Source organism: Aplidium turbinatum, chromosome 4 (assembly GCF_918807975.1).
Source record: "Aplidium turbinatum chromosome 4, kaAplTurb1.1, whole genome shotgun sequence".
Classification (NCBI taxonomy): Eukaryota; Metazoa; Chordata; class Ascidiacea; order Aplousobranchia; family Polyclinidae; genus Aplidium; species Aplidium turbinatum.
Window position 1 is genome coordinate 45,083,487 of NC_137475.1, and position 26,761 is coordinate 45,110,247.

Consider the following 26,761-nt stretch of genomic DNA (forward strand, 5'->3'; position numbering starts at 1 on the left):
AAAATTGAAGTACAAAGAAAGATGAGGGGGAAGGGTTGGCAGTTTACATCTCACAAGTTTTATGTAAGATTTAATCTAACTGTTTTTTAAATCTCTTTGTTTAATTTTCATTTGTGTTGAATAGGCAGAAAATAAGACTTTTATTTAAAAAAAAAGTAATTTTCCTGTCCTTCCTGTGTAACTTGAAGAATATTACAAATCGTAGTAGCATATCAGTCAGTAGCATTGATGCAGGATATATATTTTCCAATCTGTTGTGGGCCTACCTTACTCACCATTATGCCTGTCACAGGCCAGGTCCCCTTCACCATTCTGTAAACATGAATTGCAAAATCAACGTATCTCCTATTGATCCACTGATCCACTATCTTCATTTCTGCCACATGTATAAATCAGCCAAGAATTGTGACAGCACCAAACGTTTTATAAGCGCACACACCTAAAACAACATTTTTTTGAAGGAGATTGTGAGAAAAAGTCATAATTTTAATTGTAAAACTTTTTTCGAAATTCTTCGCTTTCATTCTGATCTTCGCCAGTAGGGCTGTGTACAGTAAATAGCCTACTGTGGAAGATTTGAAATGCTAATCAGCCATTTAATGTCAATCACAGAACCACCATTATTTGTTAGACAAAAAGTCGCTTATGTTCAAGCGTTTCTGTCATCTTGAGGCATTGTGACAAAATCGCCCCCAATCTCCACCACCTCCTGCAAAAACAATGCAAATAGATTTGAGATCGCGTTGTAAATGAACTTTCATCAAAGTGTTAAATTTTTCGTTAAAAAACAACAAGAATTGATAGAATTTTACTTCAACACACATACCTCTGTGTTTCAACTATCATTCTCTGTGTAGTCTACTTATACAGTTTGAAGTTACTGTATTTACCAACGACATTCAAACTGAGATACTGTAAGCATTTTATAATGACTTTGTATGGCACACTATGGCATTGCAAAGCTGCTTTTGGACTTCAACAAGCCCAGTGACCATATGAAATTTTGGCCTACTCATGTATATTTACCCCTAGCAACTGCTGATCCCTAGCAACTGCTGATGCTTAATGGTCGAATAAAAATAACAAAACTCAAAAAAATTAGTGTGTTATACAAATATATCTTTTACCTTTTTCAAGTCAAACGATAAATTTTCAATTCCCACCCCGTAAAATGTATCTGGAACGTCATACCCTTCGTCAAGGAAATCTGAATTGAGGAAATCGGTTATTAAAATCTGTAACAGCGGCTTTGTTATAAGGTCACAACTAAAGCTGTTCAATTGTAGAAGAGGAATTAAGAGAAACGATTTTTAAACCATACCGGCAGTCCCCATCTGCTCATTGTCCAAATGCCAGTAGGAACAGCCAGATTGAAGTAATAGAGATAATAATAGATAAATAACATGATATAGGTTCTTTTGGTGCAAACTAAGCTGAACTATCACAAGATGTATAAGGTGATAATCTGCTTTTATTCTGACGTTCGTCAATCAGACTCGACTGACTTCTTCAGGGGCTAGATTGGGTAGTGTCTTTCTGTCTAGCATGGCAAAACAGCGTAGGGTAGCCTACCATGTAATTTTGTAATTTTTAGTAAGTTAATTGCTGTAATTTTTAAAGACAATAATAGCCTAACATTAAAGAGAGGTCTAATTAAGATAATCTAAGAGCAGCCTGAATGAGATGACCAGTGGGGCACTTTTACTTGACTTGGTTTTAAACTTTTTTTCTCTTACCGTTGACTTTCGAGAGCACCGAACTGGGCAGTATAACATCAAGAACGAGTTGCATTAATTCAGTTGGGAAACCCTGGCTGTCCATGACTTTGACGTGGAGGTTGGTCAGTCGTCCAGAGAAGTGTCGTCGATTGAGAGAGATCTTCAAGGAGCCACTGAGACGCTGTATAAAGACAATCTTTGAGGAGGAACTTCAGTTAGGCTGAGGTTGAGGAGGAACTTCAGTTAGGCTGAGGTTAAGCCGAAAACGTTCGATTGTTAAAATTAGTTGTAAATACAAAGAAAAGAAATCAATAGCTTTTTTTCCCTAAAGTCTGAAACTTAAAACATTTGTCCAGGCTAACACTCGCAATAGTATTTCAATAAAAAAAATTTCAATAAAAACTTATTATTTATTTTAATTAATTCAATTTTAATTATTTCAATAAAAGTTTATTGAAATACTATTGTGAGTGTTAACCTGGTCAAATGGTTTAAGGTTTAGACTTGAAAAAAGCTATTGATTTGTTTTCTTAGTGATTGCTTTCTGTGTTAGGTAGATCGCCCATTTGAGGAAGTGTCATAGTACGATCACCTTTTCCAGTTAGTTTTTCCCACTTTTGTAAATACAGTGCGTGGAATGTATTCTTATAATGCTCAACCCTGTTGTGTCGTTATGCCCTGCTTGTCTGTAGTGCAAGCTATGCTTGCAGCAGATGAGATTGAGTTGGATCAGATTGAGTTGGAGGCCATTGTTCTGCAGATGCACGCTTCCACAGTCCACGCTCCATTAACAAAGTGTTGAAATGTTTCATAGTTTTGTGTTTTTATTTTCTAAGTTATCGCTGGAGCACTAGGCTACAACTATTGCTGGGAAAGTTAGAAAAGATATTGTTCATCAACAATCAAAATGCTTATATCACTCAAGTAAAAAGTGTTCGTTTTACTCGTCGTTCTGAAAGCATAAAATACAAGTGCTATTGCAGTATGGCCTAATTTTTGAAATAGTCTGTTTCTGACCAGTGACCATACTTTAAATTAAAAACTTCAATGCAACATCAGCCCACCATTGTCACAATGACGACGTCAACAATGGAAGTATTGTTCAAAGCCTCGACGTGGAGACGAAACATCGTTTTGACGTTGATAGATCCGTGCGTGAAGTCGGTCTCTGGTTCCATGACTGATGTTATCGTGTACCGGAGCGGGCTGCAAACGAGAAGCAATGAAGTTGTCAAATGCGATAATTTCGTGGCACATGTGATTTCTTCCTCGAAATTTATTTGTTTAGTTTCCGTTGACAACGAACAGCTCGCCACTTCGCCAGCGATGATCTCAAAAACGGATAATCAATCAACAATTGAAAAATTAGAAAGAACAACTCGGTTCATTCATAGTCGAACTACAGTGAAGATACCAAGGTGTTCCTTTTGTTTACCATAGAAATATTTCTATTATCACTGCAGCGTTGCCACAACATCTTCACCAATTTAGAAAAGTGTTTGCTTCATTACCTTCCAATAAATGGAGAAAACGCTGGAAACACTGCGGACAGCGCTTCCGCAGATGCATCGAACAATAGCAGCTTGGTGATCTGTGGAATAACACTCAGAAAGGTTTTAAATTCGTTCTGATTTTGTAAAGTAAGTGAGAAAAAATCCGTCATAGAAATAGTTGTATTTTCCGTAGTTTTGACTAAAAAAACCAGCAGATTGTGAAAATTTTTATCCTCTGACTGAAAAAGCCTTTATTGAAGATAATTCCTGGTAGTTTTGCATAGCCTGCTTGTAGAGGCTTCAAACTATTTAAGCAGACTATGTCGTTGCTCCAGTGATGGTTCACTTAATACAGTACAAAATGAGACATAAAGCTGAAGCCAATTGATCTATGCCATTGGTTGTCAAATCAAGCTGAATTTGATGAAACTTAAAAATATTTCTGCAAAGAATTTAAGGACTGACCATCCTCAAACTGAGAAAGTTTTACCGTATGACCAAGAATATTGGAGTCATACTGTTAAAAAAAAATTGTTTTAGAGGCTTTGAACAATAAACGTAGTCCCATTAACGGGGTTTGAAGTAAACTGAGTCTTTTGACTTGTTGTAGGTGAGTAGACATACTGTATGTGTTGTAGCTTGCTATGATGCAACCCGTTCCATGAATTATGATGTCACAAAGGATGAAGCCTACAAATAATGACCTACCTCGGCGTCTGTATACGTTTTGTGCGACTGTCCGCTCGTGTGCAAAGCGTAAGCGAACGTGTCCACCACGTATTGGTTGATGGAGATTCTAATCATCTGATTGGTCGATTTCATAGGGGGCCCGGATGGAGCAAAGAAGTAATATCTAAAAGGAATTTAGTTGGTCGGCCTCTCGGTCGAGTGGTGAGACCGTCGGTTCGACACCGCTCCAGAGCACGAACTGTGTTTCGGCAAGACAATCAATGACATCGTACAATAATAGAAGCAGTTTACACGATGACTAAATGTCCTTTTGCTGTTTCCAACCGCCTGTTGTGTTGCATCTTTGTACTGGCAGTTTTGTGCAGTGTAGCCCTACTAGTACTGTTGTACTGAGAACTGATAGGCACAAAACAAAACAGTGGGCTACCATCAACTTATTGTCATCGATTGGAAAGAATCGTTCGTCTGTGCTGATGGTGATAGTAACAACCATTTAATTTTTTGAAATTTTGATGTTAATAAACGTAACACAAGCTATTTAACTCAGCTTGTCTTCACCAAGAATATATGAAACGGTCCTGTATCTGCAATGTGATCATTGTCGTCATTTTGTTGGCCAATATTCAGTAGCCTGCAGCTGCAACACTGCTGAAAACAGGAGGCAGAATCTCCCATTATTTTAACATCCCATTAAGTGTCCATTATTTTAACATCCCTTAATCTCTAAGTTGATCATATGTTGCTTTTTCGATTGGAATCCATTAAGTATACATACGTCATTTGAGGACTGTTTTTGGGATAACAGCGCCCTTGCATGGCCACACTTATGCCGTTGCGGAATACCTCTGGAGGGCGCACAAGTGACATATCAATGCTTGTGTTCATGACCAAAGGGATTTGAACTGAAAAACGAAAAGATCGCAATGAATATCAGCCATTGATTTTACGTTTGAGCAGCATAGTATTGAATTAGTTTGTACGGCGTCAACCTATTGCTGAAATTTTATTTACAATTCCACTGTTCATAATATTTTCATCACGTATGCGTGGAACACATTTGGAGTATGAACAAGTGACAATAATTTCACTGGTTTAAGCCTTTATTTGGTTTTGAATCTTTATCCTCAAACAAAGCCTCTGATAGGTCATTCCAGGTAGTTTCGCATACCGGTAGCCTACTTGAAGAAGCTTTGAGCCATTGACACAGGGTCGGCCACCGAGATTGACAGAGTGGAGTTTCCGATTGTATGACATGTTATTGCCGTGAAATCATTCCATCGCACCGAATGAAAAGCAGTCCTGAAATAATTTGCTCAAGCGCACACCCCGAGGGCCGAACCAGCGCCGCTTGATATTGAGTTGGGCATTCAACCATTGAGCTAACAGAGCGACTTGTAGTCAATTTAAAAAAGTAATCTAAGACCATGCAAATTCATTCAAATGTGTTGCACATATTCGGCAAATATAAAAATATTTCCACCTTGAAACAAGTGGGCTATGACATGCCGATGAGTCATCAGATATTTGTACAAATCCGGGCAGATCTGAAGCAGAGTTTGGAAAACATTCAGTATATATAGAACCTGTATGGAATCTGTCAACAATAGTCCAAAAAAGCCCCAACAATTTGTCTTCTCTATTAAACCAGAATACTGGAAAGTTTAGGTGTTAAATAGGAATATCATCTTTTTTAGCAGTAGTTGCAACGTTCATCTGAGGAATGCGAAAGTAAAAGAAAAGACAAATAAGTTGACTTATTGCTTCACTGACGTTTCGCGCATCATCACAATGCGCATTCTCAGAGCGAATAACATACAAAATAAATTTTACAAAGTGAAAAACTGCAGTGCGGTTGAGGATAAGAGAAACCTGTAGGAAATAAAAATTAAAATCTTCTCCAAGAAAAGTAAATCAGAACAAGAAGATTCTTAGGCCTAAAAACGCTGGAAATGTTTTTCTGCTTTGAACAGCTCGAGTGTGTCATCATGGCCATGGTGTCATAATGTTTGGTTGAATAATGGTTCAATTTCGATCCCTTCGTCGAACCAATTATGACGTGTGCTCACCAGACCGTGACTTAAGTAACATTTTTAGAACTTGATGAGATGAAGACGATAAAAAATAATTAAAATTAACTTAGTAAAATAATTGTCAGTTTATAATATTTGAAAACTGTCGTGAGCATTTCATATCAACCTGATCTTCCATGACTTTCTTCAAGACATCAGTGGCAAGAGAGCTGAGAGAGTTCATCAGAGGAGCGTATGCAGAGTCGAGGAAATCGATGCTTACCGCTCTTAGTGACGCGGTACAGACGACTGGGGAAATCTAATAATTGTAACCATTGTTGAAAGAGTTTGTTTAAGGATATGCAAGAAATTGTTTTTATTCATCTTGTCAATAATTACAACAGTATATGTACCATCATATTTTGCCAATGTACGATAGCGGAAGTTAAATTCGCTATTTTATTTTTTCACTATTTTCACTTTGGAGCTTAACTTTAAAATTTGCGCAACTTTACCGATTTGCAAAATAAACTAAAAAACTAACTTGTACCCGGTGTGATATGTTTTATAAAAGTTATTGACGATATGATGGGGTAATATGACGTCACATTGATAATACGGGTTTGGTGTGACTGTGACGTGCCATCTGACAGGACAAAAACCCACCACACGCAGAAGGAGGACACTTACCATCTGGCGACGAAGCGGGCTTGACAACCAATCAGCTTTTAAATGTTAGTTTAACGATTATTTACGCTGCTGTTATATAAGTTTCTTAGAACAGTAACTTTTGTACTTGCTGCTGAAGGCAGTACAAAGATACACTAACGCCCATGAAGCTAAATCAGTGATTTTTACTTTGACTCAACGTCTGTACCCGTTGAATCCATGCAAAAATAACGGATTTTGCTGTCTGGGCGGTGAGTGCAATCTCAACCATCAAACAGGTCTGTAACTGAACCACTTTGTGCTTCAGTCGTTGCACTTTCAATGCTTCTATGGTTGCTCTGACGGTTTTCAGATACAATCAGTGATGTGAACAAATTATTAAGATACCAGCTCAATGGCCAAGTGGTTATTATTATAAGATTATTCTTACAAGCTTGTGAAGGAGTAGCAGTGGTTTATGAGAAGATACTTTACCGTGGGCAGCCCGTTGGGAGTTGAAATGAATTCCATAGTCTGAGAAACACTGAGACCTTCTACAGAAGCAAGAAACGAACCCGAACCTTCGATCTTTACAACTCTAAAAGTAAGAAGAAGTTAAAAATTATACTTTCTGGAGAGAGTTTGCTTTCTTGAACCAAAGAGAGACAAGACACATTGTTATAATGCTCAACCCTGTTGTATAGTTGACTAGTTGTGTCTTGCCTGTCTTTGGTAGCCTACAAGTTACAAATTAGACCAAAGAAAAAAGGGAAGGGCCTCTTCCTTTTCTTGTGAATGTGGTGCAGAAGAACAGACCGCAAACCACATCATCAACGACTTGATCATTTTCAAGTCACCTAACGGAGTGGAACGTCTGTGTGTCTTGGATGATAAAACCAAAGACTGGCTGCTCTCTATCAGCCCTCCAGTGATGTCCGGGAAAATCGTGAATCTGAGATAATAAAATGATAAAACCTTTGCCCCAGAGGCTCATACGACAACGACGACGATGACGACAAGGCAGAGATAATATTAATGTCAGTGATGAATTACATAGAATCATAACTATGTTCGTTTTATCTTAGTGGCAATAATCTATAAGAACAACGCATTTGTTATGATGAAGTTCCAACCTTGCCACAAAGAAACTTTATCGATTAAACTAAAATGTGAAATGTTGACATAATGCGAGTAAAGTGACTTGTCAGATAAACTGCTGCACTATGTCACTTGGTTTTGCTTAGAAGCAAAAGAATCAGTGCTTTTTTATAGCGCGTTGTTACGCATCTTATCATCATACTGTAGTTGAGTGGTGATTCTCAAACTACCCGCAGAGGGAAGCTGTTAGTGCACTGCAGGGATGTTTCTTAAAGTTTACTTTTGCACTGGGTGGCACAAGTTCGCGATATGCATTGTTGCTTAAACTTTTATTGTTTGACAGCACAATTATGTTGTCAATTAAGGCTAACACATTTTATCAGTGCTCGGTAGGTGCATATAAGTCTTTTTGTTGTTGCTTTAATTGTTCCACTATTGTTATAGCAAAGACGCTGTTATTTACCAAGATAACCGCAGTGTAAGTTATTGCTTGTGATAAAACCTTCAACAGCATTGAATCTATGAAATTCCAGAATAAATTACTCGATTTAGTTGTTTCAAAAAAACAAACTGAGCTGGCTAAATAACTTCACATAGATTGATTTAAGAAAATGTTAAGAGATGTTGCAAGAGAAGCTTTTGTCTTCATATACTCTTCTTCAGGGATCTTTACAAAACATTTTAAGAAAAACAAAAACTATAAAAATTAAAAACAAAACTTAACAATTTTTAGGAGAATGAGCATCGGGTCAAATCGGGACAAATCGGGTCAAACAATGACAAACAATCAACGACGTCTAAACACAAACCTAAACAACGCCATAGAAGCTTTCCAGTCGCCACTAAGTGTGGCTGAAGCTTCGGACAAGATGATGGAAAACTGGCGTGATGGTGACGTGTCAAACGTTGATTGGCTGAGATCCAGTGCTTCCAACTCCATACTGGGTTTGATAAAAAAATTCATAAAATTATCGAATCATAATTTTTTAAATCGAATTAAAAATTCACTTTCCATCCATAGCTACATCACGTGTTTCGACGTTGACGTAGATGAATAGTGTCATTGAGAGTTGAGACCAAGGTGAAAAAAAAATGGAAGTCGCCATATTCGAGTTTTAGCCTTGTTTAGGATCATCAGTGATACATATCCAATCCATGTTGTATTGAGCAGGAATCAACAATCCAACGTGATGGAAGTTCGATTCCCCCTAAGGCTCCTATAATTTTAAAAATAGTTGTGTTTTTGCTGAAGACAAGTAGCATGCCCGAACATACCAAAACAAACAAAAACCAAACACTTCACAAGCATTTGTGCTTTCTTGAAAATATTTTACATGATGCGTACACTAAGACTATCTTTTGATTGTGTGAAGGCAATACTTGCTTTAACAGACGTTTGATTATCGCAAAAACACTGATTATCTAGATATGCGCCTACTGTAGAAGGTGGATGCAATTAAAGCCTCTGCAAGTACAAACAATTTTCTCCCCTACACTAAACATTCAATCATGCAACTAACGTTCTCACTTGCTCAGCCTGTATTTGATCGGCTTGTCTCCACTCAGCTCAGTCTGCATGACGTCATGAAGCGCTTCTTTAACGAAACCAACCGCAAGATCTCTCACTGCAATATTGTCAACGTAACATTTGTCAACCTCAAAGCTACCTGTGACCCTGGAGTATTTTGAAAGCATTTTTAAGTATCTCTATCTCGAAATGTTTCTAAGAGAAAATTTTGCATCATCGGATCAATTAATTACTCAGCATACGACGTGGCCTAGCTGGAAGCTGCCATCGGATTGCTGCTGAGTACGATACGTCCTTGCCACCAACTTGGCAACCAATCACGAGTCGGGACATCCTTGTGCTACTGCTTTTTGTTAATCAGTGCTTCAGTTAAAACCAGCTCGGTGGCCGAGTCGTTATCGCCTTCGGCTTTCGTGCTGGAAGATCTGAGATCGATTCCAGATCGGGTCATACCGCAGCTTTGAAAACGGTACCGACTACCGATTATGATTTTTCTCGCATAACGCAGTGAAAATAAGTCGAGTAATAATGTTATGACATAGTAAACTAGATACAAAATTAAAAAACGAGTCTTGTCTCTAAAAGACCTGAGCAGTTGTATTGAGCGACATTAAATAAACCAAAACATTATTATTATGATTACTTCAGGCGAAAAGAGAGTTCATACCTGGTATCCAGTCATCAAATAAGTGAAAGGAAAGATTTTTTTGGTTGACTTGTTTTTGATTTAAGCACTACAGTAAGTAAAAGTTTTAAGCTCACCGTAAGTCAATCCTCTGATGCTAATCTTGGCCATTATCCCAGGATGAACAGTGTGGCTGGCATTGCCACACATTACAACACAAGTCCATAAACATACTTTCAATAAGTGGTTCATTTTAGCTCTGAAACATTTCCCTCAGCTTTGATTGTACCAAAGACACTTCAGGTTACCATAAAATGCTCGTATTTTTTTATTGTTCGTCTAACCATCCATTAACATATAGTTGTGAATGACCTCACCACCATCTCATCTTAATCAAATTTGCCTACGAATTTTAGCTTGATACATCCGATGCTGCTATTTAATTTTAGAGCGGCATCTTAGTTTTACTGATGGACAACACCAACACTAGGTGGTGGAGAGATTGGTGAGGGATTCTCATTCTGGTGGAACCTGGTCTAGTCACGTGACAAACTTGATAATGTTTCAATCTCTAATTCAACAAAGTGCTTGACTGCTGCCTATCATCTCTGAGGTGAGATCTTGGTAGTGGACTGGAAACATGTTCAATGTATAGAGGCGCATATATATTTCCACGCGAGGCGAATCAATGTTTTGGTTCTCGCTGACATGTTCATAGCCTGAACATCGTCAGGCAAGTTCCACGTAGGAATAGTTTGAATAAGAACAAAACCACAAGTACAAAGATTGTAAAGAAAGAAATCTGAGTTGACGTTTTAATCAGCTTTTCGCATCCTTGTTGAGGCTTTGAACCACTAACGCAGACCCAGACACCGAGTTTGATAAAATGAAGTTTTCGCTTGTTGTTGAAGTGTTGTCTGTGAATTATGCCACCTACTTGATGCCGTTAGTTGAGGGATGCCCTTGAATTGTTTTGCTCAAGCAAGCATCTGGTGGGTTGAACTACGGTTACTTAGTCTTGCCATTTCCCCGTTTGCAGAACGCTGTACCCACTGAGCTTTAAGCGCTGACAAATTGAAATTAAAATGGACACATTTTTGGTTAGTGCGTCCGCCTCTGAATCGGTAGACATGAGTTCGATGCCCTGCTGGGTCATACAAAAGACATTTTAAAAGTGATACTGAATGTTATTCCTGCTTGGCACTGAGCAATGGAATGGATTCAGGTAATAATGTACTCAGTTGCGCCTCTATACGGCTGCATTGACACTGTCTGCTTTTTAAAGCGGTGAGGAGCAACGCATTCTGCGATGGATACCGCACTATATAAAAACAAACTTTCTGAAACAGCATGTTTGTAGGTCTAAATCACGAAATGTCACTTTTAGAGCAAAAATACGTTTGTTATTCTTACATAATGCTTTTGCACTGGATGAGGCAAGGTGCTTCCGCTTCCTCTCTTGTGCGTTCATCCTTCATTCTGTTTTTGTTTCTCAGAAAACAAAACAAGATTTTTTGATAGCGAATGGACGACCTGTTACTTATACCGAGCAATGTGGCAGATCCGCATACTGTGAAGAGATGTAGCCCACTCTTACAATTATTGAACTTTTAAGTTACAGTGATTCAGATTGGCTTACACAAGTTGAGGTTGTTGAAGAGAGTTGTGATTTCTAACTTTTTAACTTTTTCACTATTCATGTTCAATTGTTCATGTCTTGTTACAGTATTTGCGGTTATTGCGTCATACAAAAGATACATGATATCTATGCTCAAGTGTACACAGAAGACTAATTAAATACAGATTAATATTTAAAACTCGAAGCGATTGAGATTTTGGTACAAGTTGTTACTTACGAAAGCAATTGCGGTCTTGAAGACGTCATAGAGGACAACAGCAAACTCACAATAAACAAATCTCTTTTTGTGTTTCATAACAATATTGCGAAAGTACTAACTTGTGCTTCGGTTAAGTACTTACTCTTGTTAGCACAGAAGCAGCCGCTGTGAAAATTAGACAAATACAAACTCAATAAGAACAAATCGGCTGAAGAGTTAAGGTTGTTCTGTGTGAAAAAAAAACCACTGATAAAGTCTAAGTGGCGAAAGATCTAAAGTTTACATGAAATTCAATCGTTCAGAGAGCAGCTACGATAACCGATTCAATGCACTGTCCCAGGAAGCTTATAAGCGATGGCAGTCGGATTTGGTAGTTTCCCTGCTTTGTGGTTTCTAGGTTGAATATGTAATTGCGCTTGTCCTTGTGTTTATTGGTGGAAGTTATGACTTGTTGTCAGATGACAATTGTCAATGTGATTATGACTACACAGTACACTTATACACAGTAGATGAGTCACATATTGTTGGTCAGTAACGCTTAAAAATCATATTTCCACCAGCGCGGCTTTGCTGCATCGCAAAATTATCTCTGTCACACTGAAGAAGACTAGCATGGAAGTGTTACTGCGCTAGATGTAGAGTGCCAGTCGGTCAGGTTTGTTTTAAATAGATTCTTACAGGTCACTTAACCTTGTTTTTTTTTACTGTTTCGTTTCATTTCGTTAACTCGTTTGTGGCTTACACAAATGCAACGGTTCAGTATATTTTGATTTGTTGTCAAAAACAATTTAGACTGGTCGAAACAAATTTCGTTTGTTCAAAAACAAAACAAAATTCTTTACAAAATTTAATTCGGAACAAAATCAAGGCAACAAAATCAAAGCTTGAGCAATAAGAAAAACGTTTTGCTGCCAATTTACAAAAAAAAAATAGCGACAGAAATTATAATTTATTAATAACGCAACACCTTGTTCTTATCACACAAACGAACTGAACAAAGCATTCTTGCCATCGTCGTGCAAGATGTCGAATTGAGGCGATTACAGCCAGTGTTGCCAATTGATACTCTGGACTCTGGAGCACCAAAAAAAAAAAAGATTGGTACTATTTTGGTTGCATTGGTACCCTAAAAAATGATTTGGTACTCTGTTTATCAATTTGCTATTCATTTAGAAAAAAATTGGTGCCCATTCATTAAGTGTGGTTGGCAACACTGATTACAACTTCACATTGTGTCGCATAACGCACGGCATCGACTTGAGAAGCAGGTTAGAGAACTGGGTTGTGCGTGAAACACTGTGTTTAACACACGTGCAAAACCCAGGCTGCTAATTAGGTATTTTCACATTGATTCAACGTCTGCAGACGTTGCATCAATGAAAAAATCATGAATTTTGTTGTCGACAGAAGTAAAGAAATAAATACATGGTTTTAGAATTTAGATCGAGGGTAAATGAATTGTCAACAATTATAAGTCAATAATAATTTTGACCGAGACAATGACACGTTTGTGCGGACCCTAACCAATGATTGCAGCAGTGAATATCTTTGTCTGAATATAGGAATAAACGAGCAAGAATGGTCATTGTCGGTCGGTCGGTCATTGTCGGTCGGTCGCTGTCGGTCGTTGTCGGTCGGTCACATTGTCGGTCGGTCGGCAGCAGTGGCCGAGTGGTTAGCGCGTTGGGCTCGCAGTCGAGAGCCTGCATGTTCGACTCCAGCCACCCGCACTTGCTGTTGTTTCTCTGGGCAAGAAACTTTGCGATAATTGCCTCTACCCAGTGATCGATTTCGAGTAATGGGTAGTACCAAATTTAAGTCATAGCCTAAGTAGAGTAGACAACTGGAAACAGACATTGCCGTCGGCTGCAGCGTGGGTCAGGTGTACGTCGGAAGGCGTACACCGATGCATAGCGCTCAAGTCCGCTTTCCCGCAATGCAGGATAAAGATAAACCAAACAAATTGTAAGAAAGTCAAGACAGAGAAACGAATAACACAATTTTGATGTTTGTTTTCACAGAGGCACCAAACACGAGCAAGGTGTTGTCCTCACAATAAACATCACGCTTTTGTTGTCATGACAAATTTTAAAGAGGCAAAGTTGGTTTCTAGCAAGCAAACCAATCTTCTTTTACGATGGTTCAATGTTAGAAGACAATGTAAACAACCAGTGATTTACTGGCTAAGTTATCTCGACTTTAGATAACATCAACACTCAAACATCCTGTCGAAATGACTGGTTTGTAGCTTTTTGTTGTTTGGGCACGCTGCAAACAGCTTGTGGTAAGCCAATGAAAGCGCATCTCTCAGTTTGTGCAGTTGCAGACAACCATGAAGCAGGTGCCAGATAACAAAATCCGTCATTTTTGCATTGATTTAACGTCTGCAGACGTTAATGTAATGAAGAAATTACGAATTTTGCTGTCTGGGTTAGACAAGTGAAACAGAGTTTCCATGTTTATGCAAAAGCAGGTAGAAGTCGAGACCGGAACTTCAACCTCTCCAGTACCAGACATGTGGTCCAGCATCTGGTACCAACAGCACGAAAATTTATAGTTCCGCCCCTCCTGGAACAAAAAACTGAAGCAAAAGGAATCGGAACCAAAAAGATGCCAACAACAAAAAAACAACTGGAACAAAAAGATTGAAATAACAAGTACCAGATAAAAAAAACCGGAACGAAAAGACCACCACAACAGAGGAAACAGAGGAAGAGTGTTGCTTGCCAAATCAAGGCCTGGCTATTCAAGACATTTAGCTGCTTGTTTTGGTAAAAAACTTCATAACTTTCTCTGAGTTTCATTGTTTTCTTGCGATTTAAATGTGGAACATTTATGCAGGGCCGGATTTAGCTGATGGGGGGCCCGGGGCACTTTTAGATCGGGGGGCCCCCGTGCAAAAAATGTTTTCGCGCCTACGGCGCGAAAAGCCACCTCTAGGCTACGTCTACAGTAGCATCAGTCCAGTACTGCACAGCGTTTTGCAGAAACTTTAAAGGTCAAAAGGAAAAAAATAACACAAAATCACATTTTTTCCACATAGGGGGGCCCTTCAAAAGTCGGGTGGCCCGGGGCAACTGCCCCCTCTGCCCCCCCCTAAATCCGGGCCTGCATTTATGCCGAATCTTTTCGCGAATCAATGATCAAAGTGAAGCTCATCCAAATCAAACGTCAAGTTAGATCTCGGAATTGAATATGAATCGATCCAAGCACAGGCAATCGATAAACAGTGGTCGTTGCAAACTGTTTGTCTGTACCTTGTACAATGCGCGATTGTACGTGCATTGTTACGCAAAAGAGCAAGTTGGACATAACGCGTTTGGTTTCTATGTAAGAATCAAAGTTGATTTTCTGTCAGGAGAAACTTTTACGTCAGTTAGTTAGTAACGCGACGTCATTGCTGTTGGGTATTACGTATTTTGATGAGGTCATCAATCGTTTTCTGGTGAAGGTTAGCATGGGTAAGATTCCTTGTGAGAATGAATTGCGTGGTTTAGGATAGATTTCTATTTAAACTTTTGAAGTTAATCAAAAAATAATTTAGTTTTTAAAAAACAGCTTTTTGATTAACTTCACAAGTTTAAACAGTAATTTATCCTAAACCAAAAGTTTAGAGTAATTTTTACAGGACTTTGCAATAACACTTTACAGTAATTTTTTATGTTTATTTTAAAAACTAAAATAAAGAAAATACTGTATTAAATTGCTACAAAAATTAAAAAAACGGAAGCTAACGTAAGCAGGTCAATCACGTGACTACACTAGTCCCATGGAACATCAAAGTCAAGCGAAGGAAGTTACGTGAACAAAATCGTGCACATGCATTTTTTGCAACAGTGGCAAAAAGTTAAAGGAGACATCCTCGAGAAATGAGTGATGTGTTATTTTCCGGTTTGAAGCAAAGTTTCAAAGCGGTTCCTGAGTTGTACCTATTGGCCCTAAACTGCGATAATAAGCAAACTTTACATTCTATCTCGTTGTTTCGATGTAAAATTGCAGAAACATAGAAATGTAGCAACATTGAATGGAACGTTGCACAAAGTTATAAAATTTTAGTCGTGAGGCTCAATTGTAACACGACGCACAATTATAAAACCTCATTTTGTGCAAGAAAGTGACGTAATGAAATGACGATTGAAATGACATTTTAAAGCTTGAGAAATTGCACGACGTTGCTTTGAGTGTGCAAATATACAGTAGATATACTTCACAATGTAGATATTAACAACCTGTTTTAGCCTGATACTGCGGGTTTGCTGTGGTAATAGCGAATGGCACTAGCTTTCGGAACACAGTTCCCTAGTCATGTGCTATGACGAATGGTATTGAAGTCAGTGAGTCGTATTACCACAGCGAACTCGCAGCATCAGGCCAAAACAGATCGCTGTATTTACATTGTGAAGTAAGCAACGATCATGCTGCAAAAAGCGAAACTTAATCAATTACAGTAGATATGTTCAGTATTAATACAGTAGCCTACAGGACATATGTACAGTGTCATGACACAGACAGTTTGAGTGTAAGAGTAACTTATGTGGATAAATAAGAGTACTAGTGAATGTTGTACCACACTGACTCATTGAGCGTTGGCATGAGAGGATAAGTTTAATGTTGTGTTGTTTATGCTCAGGAGAGTAAATTAGCTAATTTCTTTCTTGTGGACATATTTATTTCATGACCAACGCCAATCCACAACTACCTGGAAATGTGGCCCACTTTATCACATTTTGCAGGTTAGCCTGGTTTGGTTTGGTTTTGAATCTTTATCCTCGGACTGACAAAGCCTTGATTGGTTATTCCTGGTAGCTTCGCATACATGTAGAGGCTCTTGACGCAGGGCCGGTTACTGAGATTGACAGAGTGAAGTTTTCCGATTGTTGAAGTGTTGTTGCCGGGGAATTATTCCATTCACTAGGTGCTGCTGAATGGAGAGCAGTCCTGAAAGTGCGTTGCTCAAGCGCACACCCCGAGAGCCGAACCAGCGCCGCGTGATCTTAAGCCGGGCGCGCAACTACTGAGCTAACGGGGCGGACACTTCTAAGATTAATCGCAGTAGTTAACAACCATCTGCAAACTGTGACAAGTGGGGCTGTTTCACTGGGTAGATAACCAATGAGCCACCCAATTTATTACACCCTGGGGAGATAACCAATGAACCACCCTATTTATTACACCCTGGGTAGATATGAGCGGTGCTTGTCACCATCCAACTTGGCTGACTGTCGAATAAACATGGTCTGGTTTGACGGAAAGCCTGTATATTTTACCAGGCTTTTATCGTTCACCAACAAACGATACTTGTTCTAAATCTTCAACAGGTGATCAAGTTCAATGTAAACAATATGAAAGGGTTCGGGCTATTGTTGACGCTAACAATTGTCATTAGTTGTGTTTTCCTTCCTTCCTCGTGCATCCCTGAAAGTCAAGTTGAAGATGTTGGAATTTTGGGAAAAATCAATCCTAGCGGCTTAGAATTGCGTGAGTATACATGTCCACTGGCATGAGTGATCATTTGGTAGCATCCATCTCTCTTGTTTGCAGTTTTTAAACAAAACAGCTTCTTGCCTCGAAAAAAAAAGAACGAAATAGTAATGACGTCATAAAGTCTCACGACGGTCACATTTTTTTCTCTTCAAGTGTCTTCCCTTTTTAAGACGTTGACAATCATTCCTCTCCGCAATCTTTTATTCTTAACCAACATCAACAGACTCAACTAGTTCTGAGTGATGACGTTTAACTGCAACCGCTAGTTGGGAAGCTATATGTATTTAAGTTTCTAGAGAATAGAATGAACTAACCTCAAACCATGCACTTCCAAGCAGATCTAGGTCAAAGGTCAGCACTCAATTCTTTCCTCCTTGGCCGGGTTACAATATTGAACCCAAAGCAGGGCTTGTTCAGCGTCTGGTAGTTGGTTTCGTGAATAAGTTGGAGCATATGTTAAAAGCTATTTGTTGAACATGTTTTCACAAAGGAGAAACTTTGAACCAATAGCAGAAAACAGAGAACCACTGTTGCAGTATATCCAAGAATATCACCACAATGTACCGTGGTAATCTGGAGATGGCTTCGTTCCATCAGCAGAAGCAGAAGCTCTTAGCTTACTTTTTGATTCCAATTTGTTTGGGCTTGATCCTAACAGCGTTCGTAAATGAAGTTGAGATGAGATGTTCCAATGCTTCCATATGCAGCATTCTCGAAGAGAAGACATGATTCGTTTTGTACAAGCAGTATTTTACTTTTATCATCCAAGACGCGCAGAACATTTTTATTGATGAAATTAGAATTGCGTCGCTTTGATGTTATTGATAGTAACTATTTAGTTCGATAAAATGTTTAATTATTTCTTTGACTTTCTAGTGAATGACATAATTGTTCAAGTTCTCTCAGCTCAAGTTCCCAAAGTCAGTATTCCTGAGATGACTGGAAGTGCCATATGGATGTACCAACTGACCAAGTATGTTGGATTCGCGTTTTTAATGTTGAGCGCTTTTGATAAATTAACTTCTTGGACTTTGAAGCCGAAACTATGCGACGTCGAAACCACAAATTGAATGTTAATCCAAATGAGATGAAAAATACAGAACAAAGTTTTCGTAAGCATCCAAAACCCATGTTCACTGTCCAGTAGGCTGCTCATTCTACATACCTAACGGCAGTAACAACATACGGGAGATCTGTTGCAACCGTGGAGCGATTCTCCAACCTCAGTATTTCTCCTGTCGAGAATAACTTTCAGTGACAAGTTCATATGGCGTATTTGAAAAGTGAAATGAAGATGATGATATAATCTTGGTGATGATATATGATCATAATGATGGTGATCCAGTGATGATTTGATAAAAAGATAATTACCTTTTTAGTCGGATTTAAAGCCCAAGTTGTCGCCTATTTATTTTTTCAGCATAATTAAACTTTAGATGCCAGATGAAAGCAAAATCATCTTTGGTTCTACATGATATTTTGTTTTTCTAAAGCCAGCCTTCTGTATCTTCATGATTGACCTCTTAAATTGAGAAGGTGAAAGGCAAGGCAAACTTCTTGTATTGTTTCACGTCCAAAGGCAAATAATAAATTGCTTTAATCCTTGAAATAAATCTGTTTGTGGTTTTATAGTTTTCGAATTGAAGTCTTCCGCATTCCAAGTGCGTCACTTTCTACGTCATCCCCAAACATCGTAACAGCTGAGATAGAAGGTGCTTCCTTTTCAATTATTGGACAATTCAAGTTGACAAGAAAAACTCTTTTCTTAAGGTAAGCAACTTTGCAAAGGTAAGAAAAGATGTTTTGACAGCTTATTCGGATTGCAATCAATGTTTCTTTAATTTATTCTACGAAGGATCATTCGAGAAGGTAGGACTATGTGCCAGTGATGTAAGCTAGAGATAAAATTTAAGGGGGGTAAAAGTAACTATTGACGAAGCAAGCATTTTAGTATTTCAAATAAAGAGTTTGTTTAAAAATACAGCTACTGAATGCAGCCAAACATTTCTGAAACGTCATTTAACATGTAATATAATGTTATTAAAACATTGTGATAGCATTAAAAAACCTTTTTAGAGACGTAGCCTAAAATAGAATTTTGCAAGACGATTCCTCTCCCAAGCCTCCTCGCAGCAACGCCTCTGCCATGTACCAGTCAGGATAAGTCATCAGAATCTGAGTTTAAAAACGACGGATTTTGCTGCCTGAGTATTGGACCTGCATCTGTCTAGGTATCGAACCCAGGCACACACTGTCAGACACGGCACAAATGGAATAATATTCAATCATTCATTTCAATCGTCATGTGCTCGGCCGACGTTAGACTTCCGCTTCAGACAAAATCAGTAATAGGTTTTCTTACTTTATGACGTCAGTCAGTCAGCTTTCGTATTGGCTTCTAAATAAACGACCCACGTTAACTGCCGCGTTGATGCAACGTTACCTTACGTTCAATGACAGAAAATGATGGGAAATGAGTTCTCGGATCCACTTTCTCCCTTTTGCCACCAACTTGCTCAATATCGGTCCCTCCTGAAAGGAAGACTATCGATACGAGAGCCTCCACCATTGAGATTTTTTGGCCAGCAAATACTGTTCTACTAGCTGTCACATAACCTGATCTTCCAGAATATTCTTTCCGAAGTTGAATTTTGCTCCACAAGATGAGGATGTCTTCAACTTATTAAAATGTAGGTAGAGGTTTAGGCAGTGTTGCCCAACAGTAGCCTTAGACAGGTTTCGAACCAAGATTGAAAGCAAGCTTTGCATCTGTTCCGCTTTATCCTTAGTTGCTTGTTTGCAGACGCACAAAAGAAACCGTCGGTTCATTCAGAGGGTCTGCATCAGGAGTTGATTTGTCTGTGGGAATCGCCATTGACAAGGACCAAGATGGAAAACCTATGGCAAGTTTATAGTTACTGTTTTGCAAAGGGCTTTAAGCAACTTACTTCTTGTACTTTTAGATATAAAATACTTTTCCAGACTTGTTGCTGAGTGATAAAATTTATGTATAGAAATGCCTCTCTAGTCCAGGGGTTTTTAACCAGGAGTGCACGCACCACTAAGGGGTGCGAGACCTGTACCTATGCGGTGCGGGGATGCTGAATTATCAAGGTTTGTTACAATATGACGTAAGAAGCAAAGTCGTTTTTACCAGGTTTCAACAAAAATTTCGAAGTGTAGGCGACTATTACTCTTCAGCCAATCCTAGGAGGGGGTGCGAGAACTGGTTGGTAATTTCAAGGTGGTGCCGACAAGGCAAAAGGTTAAGAACCGCTGCTCTAGTCGATATCTAGTCTGAGGAAAAAGGAGTTGAAACGAATTATTTTTTTTTCTTTGTCCTTTTGAAAAATACAAAAATAGAAGTTAAAACTTGTAAAAACAAAATTACTTTAAATCGTTGCAGCTTACCCTGGAGTCGTGCACGGCTGATATAGGGAAATTGAAACTAAGAGCTTTCGGGGACTCATTTGCAGTGGGTGTCGTTCAAGTGCTGGATGCGGCCAGTTTTGTTCTGAGGAACTTCTTAGAAGGACTGGTAAGATAACCTCTCCCTCTCTGTGGTATTCGTGAGCTCAACACTCGATTTCGTAAACTGTTTAAGCATTTTACTTGTTTCAATAAAGTGTTTACAAAGATAAATGTTAAATAATGGCTCAAAATGTGGTTGCAAAATGTGATATCAATACCGGGTATTCATCGTTTAATAACGTTAAATTTTACTGGTTGGTTGTCTGATAAAAGTGAGCTCGTTAATTCGTTTTGAATGCTTTTGCGTTGCTGCTGTTTGTATGCCGCTTATTTTTGTACTTTCTTTGTGCTGTTGCTCTTGTGATTCGAATATGGGCATTCTTGTCTGATACAAATAAATAAATAAATAAAAATCCTGTCACTCACACAACATTACAACCGAACACATTTCTATTTGTAAGTTTTGTTTGAATAATTAAAATTTGGTCTCCATGGTTGTTGTGCTGTGGTGTTGGTCATGTTGAAGCGAGGGCAGTCGGTTTGATACCCTTCCAAAGCCCATGAGTTTCTCTAGTGTACAATGCAATATGACATCTGTTAACAACATAAACATTAAACAATGGTCTAGCTAGAACAAAAACACTCATCAAAGGCTGTAAATAAATTTTCATTTTATCCTACGTCACAAAATGACGTCACAAACGCCAAGCATCCATCCAATCAGTGAGTGACGTAATGGAAGACTTCTGCTAATGATGACCATAAGTTTCTGCCGCTAGAATGCGCCCCTTGAAGTACATTTTTGGGTAGAACTGTTGCACTGTATTGCAAGAATAAAAATAAAGATGAGACTAAGTTTTTTAATTTAGCTTGCAAAGGAGGAGAGTGGTTTGCCACCAACTTATGCCTACACCTGACCAAGCATACAATAGAAACAGTTGATAATATTGTTCCTAATCATTATGTCATAGATTTGTCCACAAATAAATCTCTCAGTGAATGAAAGACTCGACGAGATCTTGGCCAAATTCAATCGTAAGTAGCGAGAAATACATATAAATTTTCAGTTATTTAACTAACTTACAATTCAAGCGTTGAAACACCCGAATCTTCCAGACAAGAGACAGAACGTATGCTAAAAATCCAAAAACAACACGGGGCAAGTTGCAACGTTCATCTGGTGAAAGTAAAAGCAAAGACCAACAAGTTGATTTATTGCTCCACTGTCCTTTCGCGCATCATGATTCATGACACCTTCAACCGCGGTGCGCAGTGCATAACTTTGTAAATGTTATTTTCTATGTTATTCGCTCTGAGAATGCGCATTGTGATGATGCGCGAAACGTCAGTGAAGCAATAAGTCAACTTATTTGTCTTTTCTTTTAATTTCACTTTCATCAGATGAACGTTGCAACTAGTGCTTGAAACGATAAATATCCCAATGAACCCAGAAACTTTTCAGTATTTAACATGACATTGTAAAGCTTTGTTCAACATGGTCCACTACTCTCAAAGTTCTTCCATATTGTAAAATAAATAATCTAAGAAAAACTATATAACATAATTATTGAACATAACTGTCAACTTGTCTTTTTAGTGTATTTCAAAAATGACGCCGATTTATAAATTTACAAATAAATTTATTGAAAATTCAGCTATTTTGCCTTTGCCGCTGAATACAAGCATCGATATTAGCCTTGTGCGCTCTCCAGTGATGGTCTCCAACTCGGCTGAACTCGCCTTTAGTGGGCGCTGCTTTCCAACAGACTTTCCAAACTTACGGTGAGTCCCACTGAGTGACACCGTCAAAATGTTTCGTGTAAAGAAATTAGTTACATTACAACGTGATTACGCTTTGATAACTAAATGCAGGGGTAAGATGATCTGGCAATGAAAATGAATTTTCGGCTACAAATTAAGAGTTTGAAGACAACACCTGGAGTCGCATGTTATTTGTTTATCTTTCAAGTTTTAACCAAACGAACAATCTGTCAACGAATGTATTCCTCCAATCTGTCAACGAATGTATTCCCCCAAGCTTTCCTTATCATGGCATATCAACTTCACAAGTCATGATAAAAACTAATCGATTGCTTGTTTGATGAAATGATTGATTGTAAGGAACTTTCCCCTTGAAAGTCGAACCGACAAAGCTTCTTTGGAAGGTTATACCTGACACCTTCACATACTTGTACAAGCTTTCAACCACTGACGCAAGGCCGGTACCGAGATTGACAAAATAAAGTTTTCACTTGATGTTTGTAAAATGTTCCATCAACTAGGTTCCGCTCCATGGAGAGCAGTCCTTGAAATGCGTTGCTCAAGTGCACACCCCGAGAGTCGAACCAGCGCCATTGGATGTTGAAGTTTTATCGTTAACCAAGTCGGGCGTTTAACCGACTACGCTATCAGGATCAAGAAACCTGTCATCTGGTATCTTGAAGAACACAATTATCAATCGAGTTGTCAAAATCTATTTTCTAGTTTCAACATCACACAATCGTCTCTGACGTCAGTGGAAGATGACAGCGCGCGAATGTTCCAAGTCGTAGTCAGCGAATACGTCATAAACACGTTTCTGGCGTCAGTCTTACGTCATAAACTGTTTCGACAATCTATAACACAAGCAGAGGTACAATGTTGTTTTTAAAATAACTTTTAATACTGTCATCTCATGACGGGGAAGATACTTTTCATGAATGACGAAACAATACATGCACCAAGTTATATATTTTCGTTGGAACGTGTTTTATGTTTGATTTTGAAATCATGAAATATATTTAGTAATATGCACCGTGGTACAGGATGCATCATTTGAGATATTTGTTTATGCTGAAACAAATATTTCTTGATACGACTGATATCAGCACCAGTAACCACCCCTGATTTGAAAGAGCTTGTACTGAAGGTGCGAATCTCAATACTTTGAGAAAAGTCTGAATTGCAGACGCAAATTTAGTTTCAAAGAAACGAAAATATTGAGAGACGGCATCTTTGATGAAGTTCAAACCCGAAGCTTGTTTGTGACGTCACTGACAAGCAAAAACATGTCCTGGAAGATTTGGAAGCGGGTTCGAGGATTGCCCAGAACTGTAATGCCGACCCTAACCTAATGCCGAACTTAACCTTTTTTGAAATTCGAAGCATGATCAAAAGCGACATCGTCAGAATTATCGTGGCCTGGATGACCAAACAATGCAATAGGTGCTGAGCACTTGATGGTGTCTCAAACTCAAACTGCTCTGAGGGTCAAATGAACATTAGTAAATTAACCTGAGGGCCGCAATACACATTAAGACGTCAATAAAGAAAATAGTTAAGACGTAATAAAAATGTAGTAAACACACCAAGAACGTTAGATCGCAAGAAAAAGTAGTAAGAACAAAGAGATGGAAAACATTGTACGAAAAGAAAAAAAAAAAAGCAAACGAAACGACGGACCTGGAGAGTAAAAATCTTGCAATTAACTTTCAAAGGCGCGGAAAAACTAAGCTCTTGAAGAGCTGACTTTGAACAGCAAATACCAAGGTTACTACATGTCATTGTGGTGTAATAATACAAGTTTCTCTCACGCCATAAAATCGCGCTACAATTGTGCTAAACAGTTGCCTGAAGTTGATGGGCATCTTCAGATTTTTTGAGCAATTTTAAAGTGGATTTTATCTTTCCAAATTGATAGAAAAAATATTCACTCTAATTGTTAATTATTTCAAAGTTGCATGGCAGGCCGCACCAAAAGTCCTCGCGGGCCACGTGTTTGAGACCCCTGAGCTACAGTGTGTTGGAACTCGAACCTGCAAATACGTCATAAACAATTTTGAAGCCTTTTTTTCATAACGATAACAAAGTGATAACTATTATGTTTGTTTAGTTGAATGACGCCATCAACTTCGATGTGTCCGCACGAGTGCTTTCTTACGTCATACATTCACTAATTCCGTACATTGGCAAGTGAGTGGGGTATCCCTTAAGCTGAAAATATGTTTGTATCTTCAATCGTTGGTTGCCGAATCTAGAAAAGTTCTGTGATTTCCATTTCCAACTTTTTCAAAAATTTGAAATTCCATTTGTACAAAAATTTCAAATCAAGTACGAAACCACCCTTATAAAAAAAAAGCGTTTATACAAGAAAAAAGATCTGCCCATAATGAAAATAGACTTCTGAGGCCAAAGTAGTTACTTTTTTGTATTAATGGCGCATGATTTCATTTCATCTTGCAGACCATTACGATTTTCTGCCAACCCTTCCCGTACCCCGGTTGCTAGTTTCTTGGACGATTTTATCGACGTTTCTCTTGGCTACAAGTTCCTCATTCAAGTAGATTTGGGAAACGGATCATACTTTGACGCCCTCAGAATCAACTTGGTGAGCGGTCTTGGTTCGGCTTCGAAAATCAACAAAATTGAAAAGAAAAAATGAGAAAATCTAATAAACCACGATTCCAACATTTTAATTGTTTTCAGTTTTTGTCATTAACGTCTGGGACCAGAAGTGGATCTAGCAAACATCCTTAGGGTGGGGAAAGGGCGATTTTAACACAAAAAATGATGTGTATGTCTACATTAATCCACATTAATCGCAATACCCAAACTTTAGGAGTCAGTGGACTCTTCTTACATTGACGGTTGAGCAGCGCAATAAGTAATTTCCTACCAAATTATGTATTTAAACCGAAACTATCAAAAAAACTCAATATACTTTTTTTTTACAGATATTCGACCCAGTTAGACCAAAACTTTTGTCCCTTGGTGCATTTTTCAGCAGACTGACAAATACGCCAATACAATACGCATAGCCTGAAAAGTTGTTAATGATATTTATCCTGCATTCACAGGATTTGACTGACAAATGTATCCCACAATTCACAGGCTATTAACATAACCGGAAGTGTTGAAGCGGACGACAACGTCATATCCGGTCGTTTTGATGCAATCAACGTCACAGTTCTCGAATCAGGGAGTTTACCTTCAGCATTCCTGGAATCGATCATCAGTGGAGTGGTGGACAGGGAGGTGATCCCGAGACTCAACAGTAAGTTCGACTCTGAAGACAAGACGCGTTTTTATGATGAAACAATTGAAAATACACATCGCACACAAAAATTACACAGATATCGAAAAACTGTTGCTTGGGGCCATTGTGAATTAGCCTTATGAAAATGCTGCAAATAATAAACATCACGAATCATTTCATTTCAATTTGCTTATTTAAAAGGTCATACAATAATTTAAGTGTTACTCAAATGCATAATCTTCAAACTTTACCGGTTGGTGGTTTTCAAACATATCTTGCAGTTGAAGGGCATATTCTCAAATCCTCCCCACAGCGTCATCAATATTGAGATGCGGTTGCCATGGTAGGCTATTCACTGCATATTTTAATCTTGTGACTTTGTAGACCTGACAACTACTGGATTGAAAATCCCTTCTTTCTACGGCTTCCAGATGCGCAACGCTCAGTTAAAGATCAAAGAGGTAACATCTCCAATTGATTTTAGGACAATTATTACAAAATAAAACAAATTCTTTCAAACAGATAAAAAATCTTCAACTACCACTCTCTCGATTTGTGTTTCTGACGTAACAAAAGAATTCTTTTTAGCGTCGGTACAACCAAGACTCCGTTAAATATTTAGCGTTTTCAAGTAAAGGTGTATTTTCAATTTCAATCTCAAAGTTGCATTCCCAAGATTAAGAACGAAAGTTGATCGATTAATTTATTTTTTTCATTGATGATTTTTTCACAGAATTCTTTTGAAATCAGCGGTGATGTGATGCGCGCATGATTCGATCTACGAAGCTGCAACTGCCAAACTGGACACAACCCTTTAAAACTGCTATTTTTCTCATGTTGTTTGTGGCAGCAATACACAACGTGCATGTTACATTCACGTAAAATTACATGAAACCAACATAACAGCTGCCTTTCCGAAAGTTTTTGAGAAACATATTTGTTTTGATTGTGCTTGAGGTTTGAGGTTCCAGCTGGGGTGGGTTGGTGATCTGGTACAAGACTCATCTAACTAAATGTTATCGTGTTATTTATTGTCGCTCTACAACAGCTAAGGTCTTTTAGCGACAGGGCTCATATTTAATTTTTACCAGGCTTACGATATCATCACATTATTACCCGACTTATTCTCACTTATTCTACCAGAC

At 38.4% G+C, this 26,761-nt stretch overlaps 2 protein-coding genes across 2 annotated transcripts; one reads left to right on the plus strand and one right to left on the minus strand.

Moving 5' to 3' along the window:
• Window positions 1–439: 439 nt before the first annotated feature.
• On the minus strand, window positions 440–10,060 carry LOC145769689 (bactericidal permeability-increasing protein-like). The gene is made up of 13 exons (XM_082581365.1): window positions 9,947–10,060; window positions 9,185–9,281; window positions 8,466–8,597; window positions 7,054–7,156; window positions 6,098–6,229; window positions 5,382–5,445; window positions 4,677–4,803; window positions 3,920–4,064; window positions 3,230–3,309; window positions 2,783–2,924; window positions 1,737–1,899; window positions 1,128–1,207; window positions 440–709 (listed from the first exon to the last, which is right to left on the minus strand). Exons 1-13 carry the CDS (start codon window positions 10,017–10,019, stop codon window positions 650–652), a joined length of 1,398 nt encoding a protein of 465 aa, XP_082437491.1. The 5' UTR covers window positions 10,020–10,060; the 3' UTR covers window positions 440–649.
• A 6,239-nt stretch (window positions 10,061–16,299) lies between these two features.
• Window positions 16,300–26,521, plus strand: LOC145769440 (lipopolysaccharide-binding protein-like). The gene is made up of 14 exons (XM_082581081.1): window positions 16,300–16,380; window positions 16,966–17,125; window positions 18,008–18,104; window positions 18,764–18,901; window positions 19,935–20,034; window positions 20,538–20,669; window positions 21,574–21,637; window positions 22,258–22,384; window positions 23,087–23,234; window positions 24,474–24,553; window positions 24,824–24,968; window positions 25,472–25,634; window positions 26,001–26,077; window positions 26,350–26,521. Exons 2-14 carry the CDS (start codon window positions 16,990–16,992, stop codon window positions 26,386–26,388), a joined length of 1,446 nt encoding a protein of 481 aa, XP_082437207.1. The 5' UTR covers window positions 16,300–16,380; window positions 16,966–16,989; the 3' UTR covers window positions 26,389–26,521.
• Window positions 26,522–26,761: the final 240 nt, after the last annotated feature.

Excerpts from the sequence above, each read along its gene's own strand:
- LOC145769440 (XM_082581081.1), top strand. The coding sequence starts at position 16,990 with ATGAAAGGGTTCGGGCTATTGTTGACGCTAACAATTGTCATTAGTTGT. Across the intron at positions 18,902-19,934 it reads AGAAAAACTCTTTTCTTAAG|ACGCACAAAAGAAACCGTCG; the intron begins GTAAGCAACTTT and ends GCTTGTTTGCAG. Across the intron at positions 24,969-25,471 it reads ACGCCCTCAGAATCAACTTG|GCTATTAACATAACCGGAAG; the intron begins GTGAGCGGTCTT and ends CACAATTCACAG.
- LOC145769689 (XM_082581365.1), bottom strand. The coding sequence starts at position 10,019 with ATGTGTGGCAATGCCAGCCACACTGTTCATCCTGGGATAATGGCCAAG. Across the intron at positions 4,804-5,381 it reads CATAGCCCACTTGTTTCAAG|TTCAAATCCCTTTGGTCATG; the intron begins GTGGAAATATTT and ends TTCGTTTTTCAG. Across the intron at positions 1,900-2,782 it reads ACGTCGTCATTGTGACAATG|CGTCTCAGTGGCTCCTTGAA; the intron begins GTGGGCTGATGT and ends GTCTTTATACAG.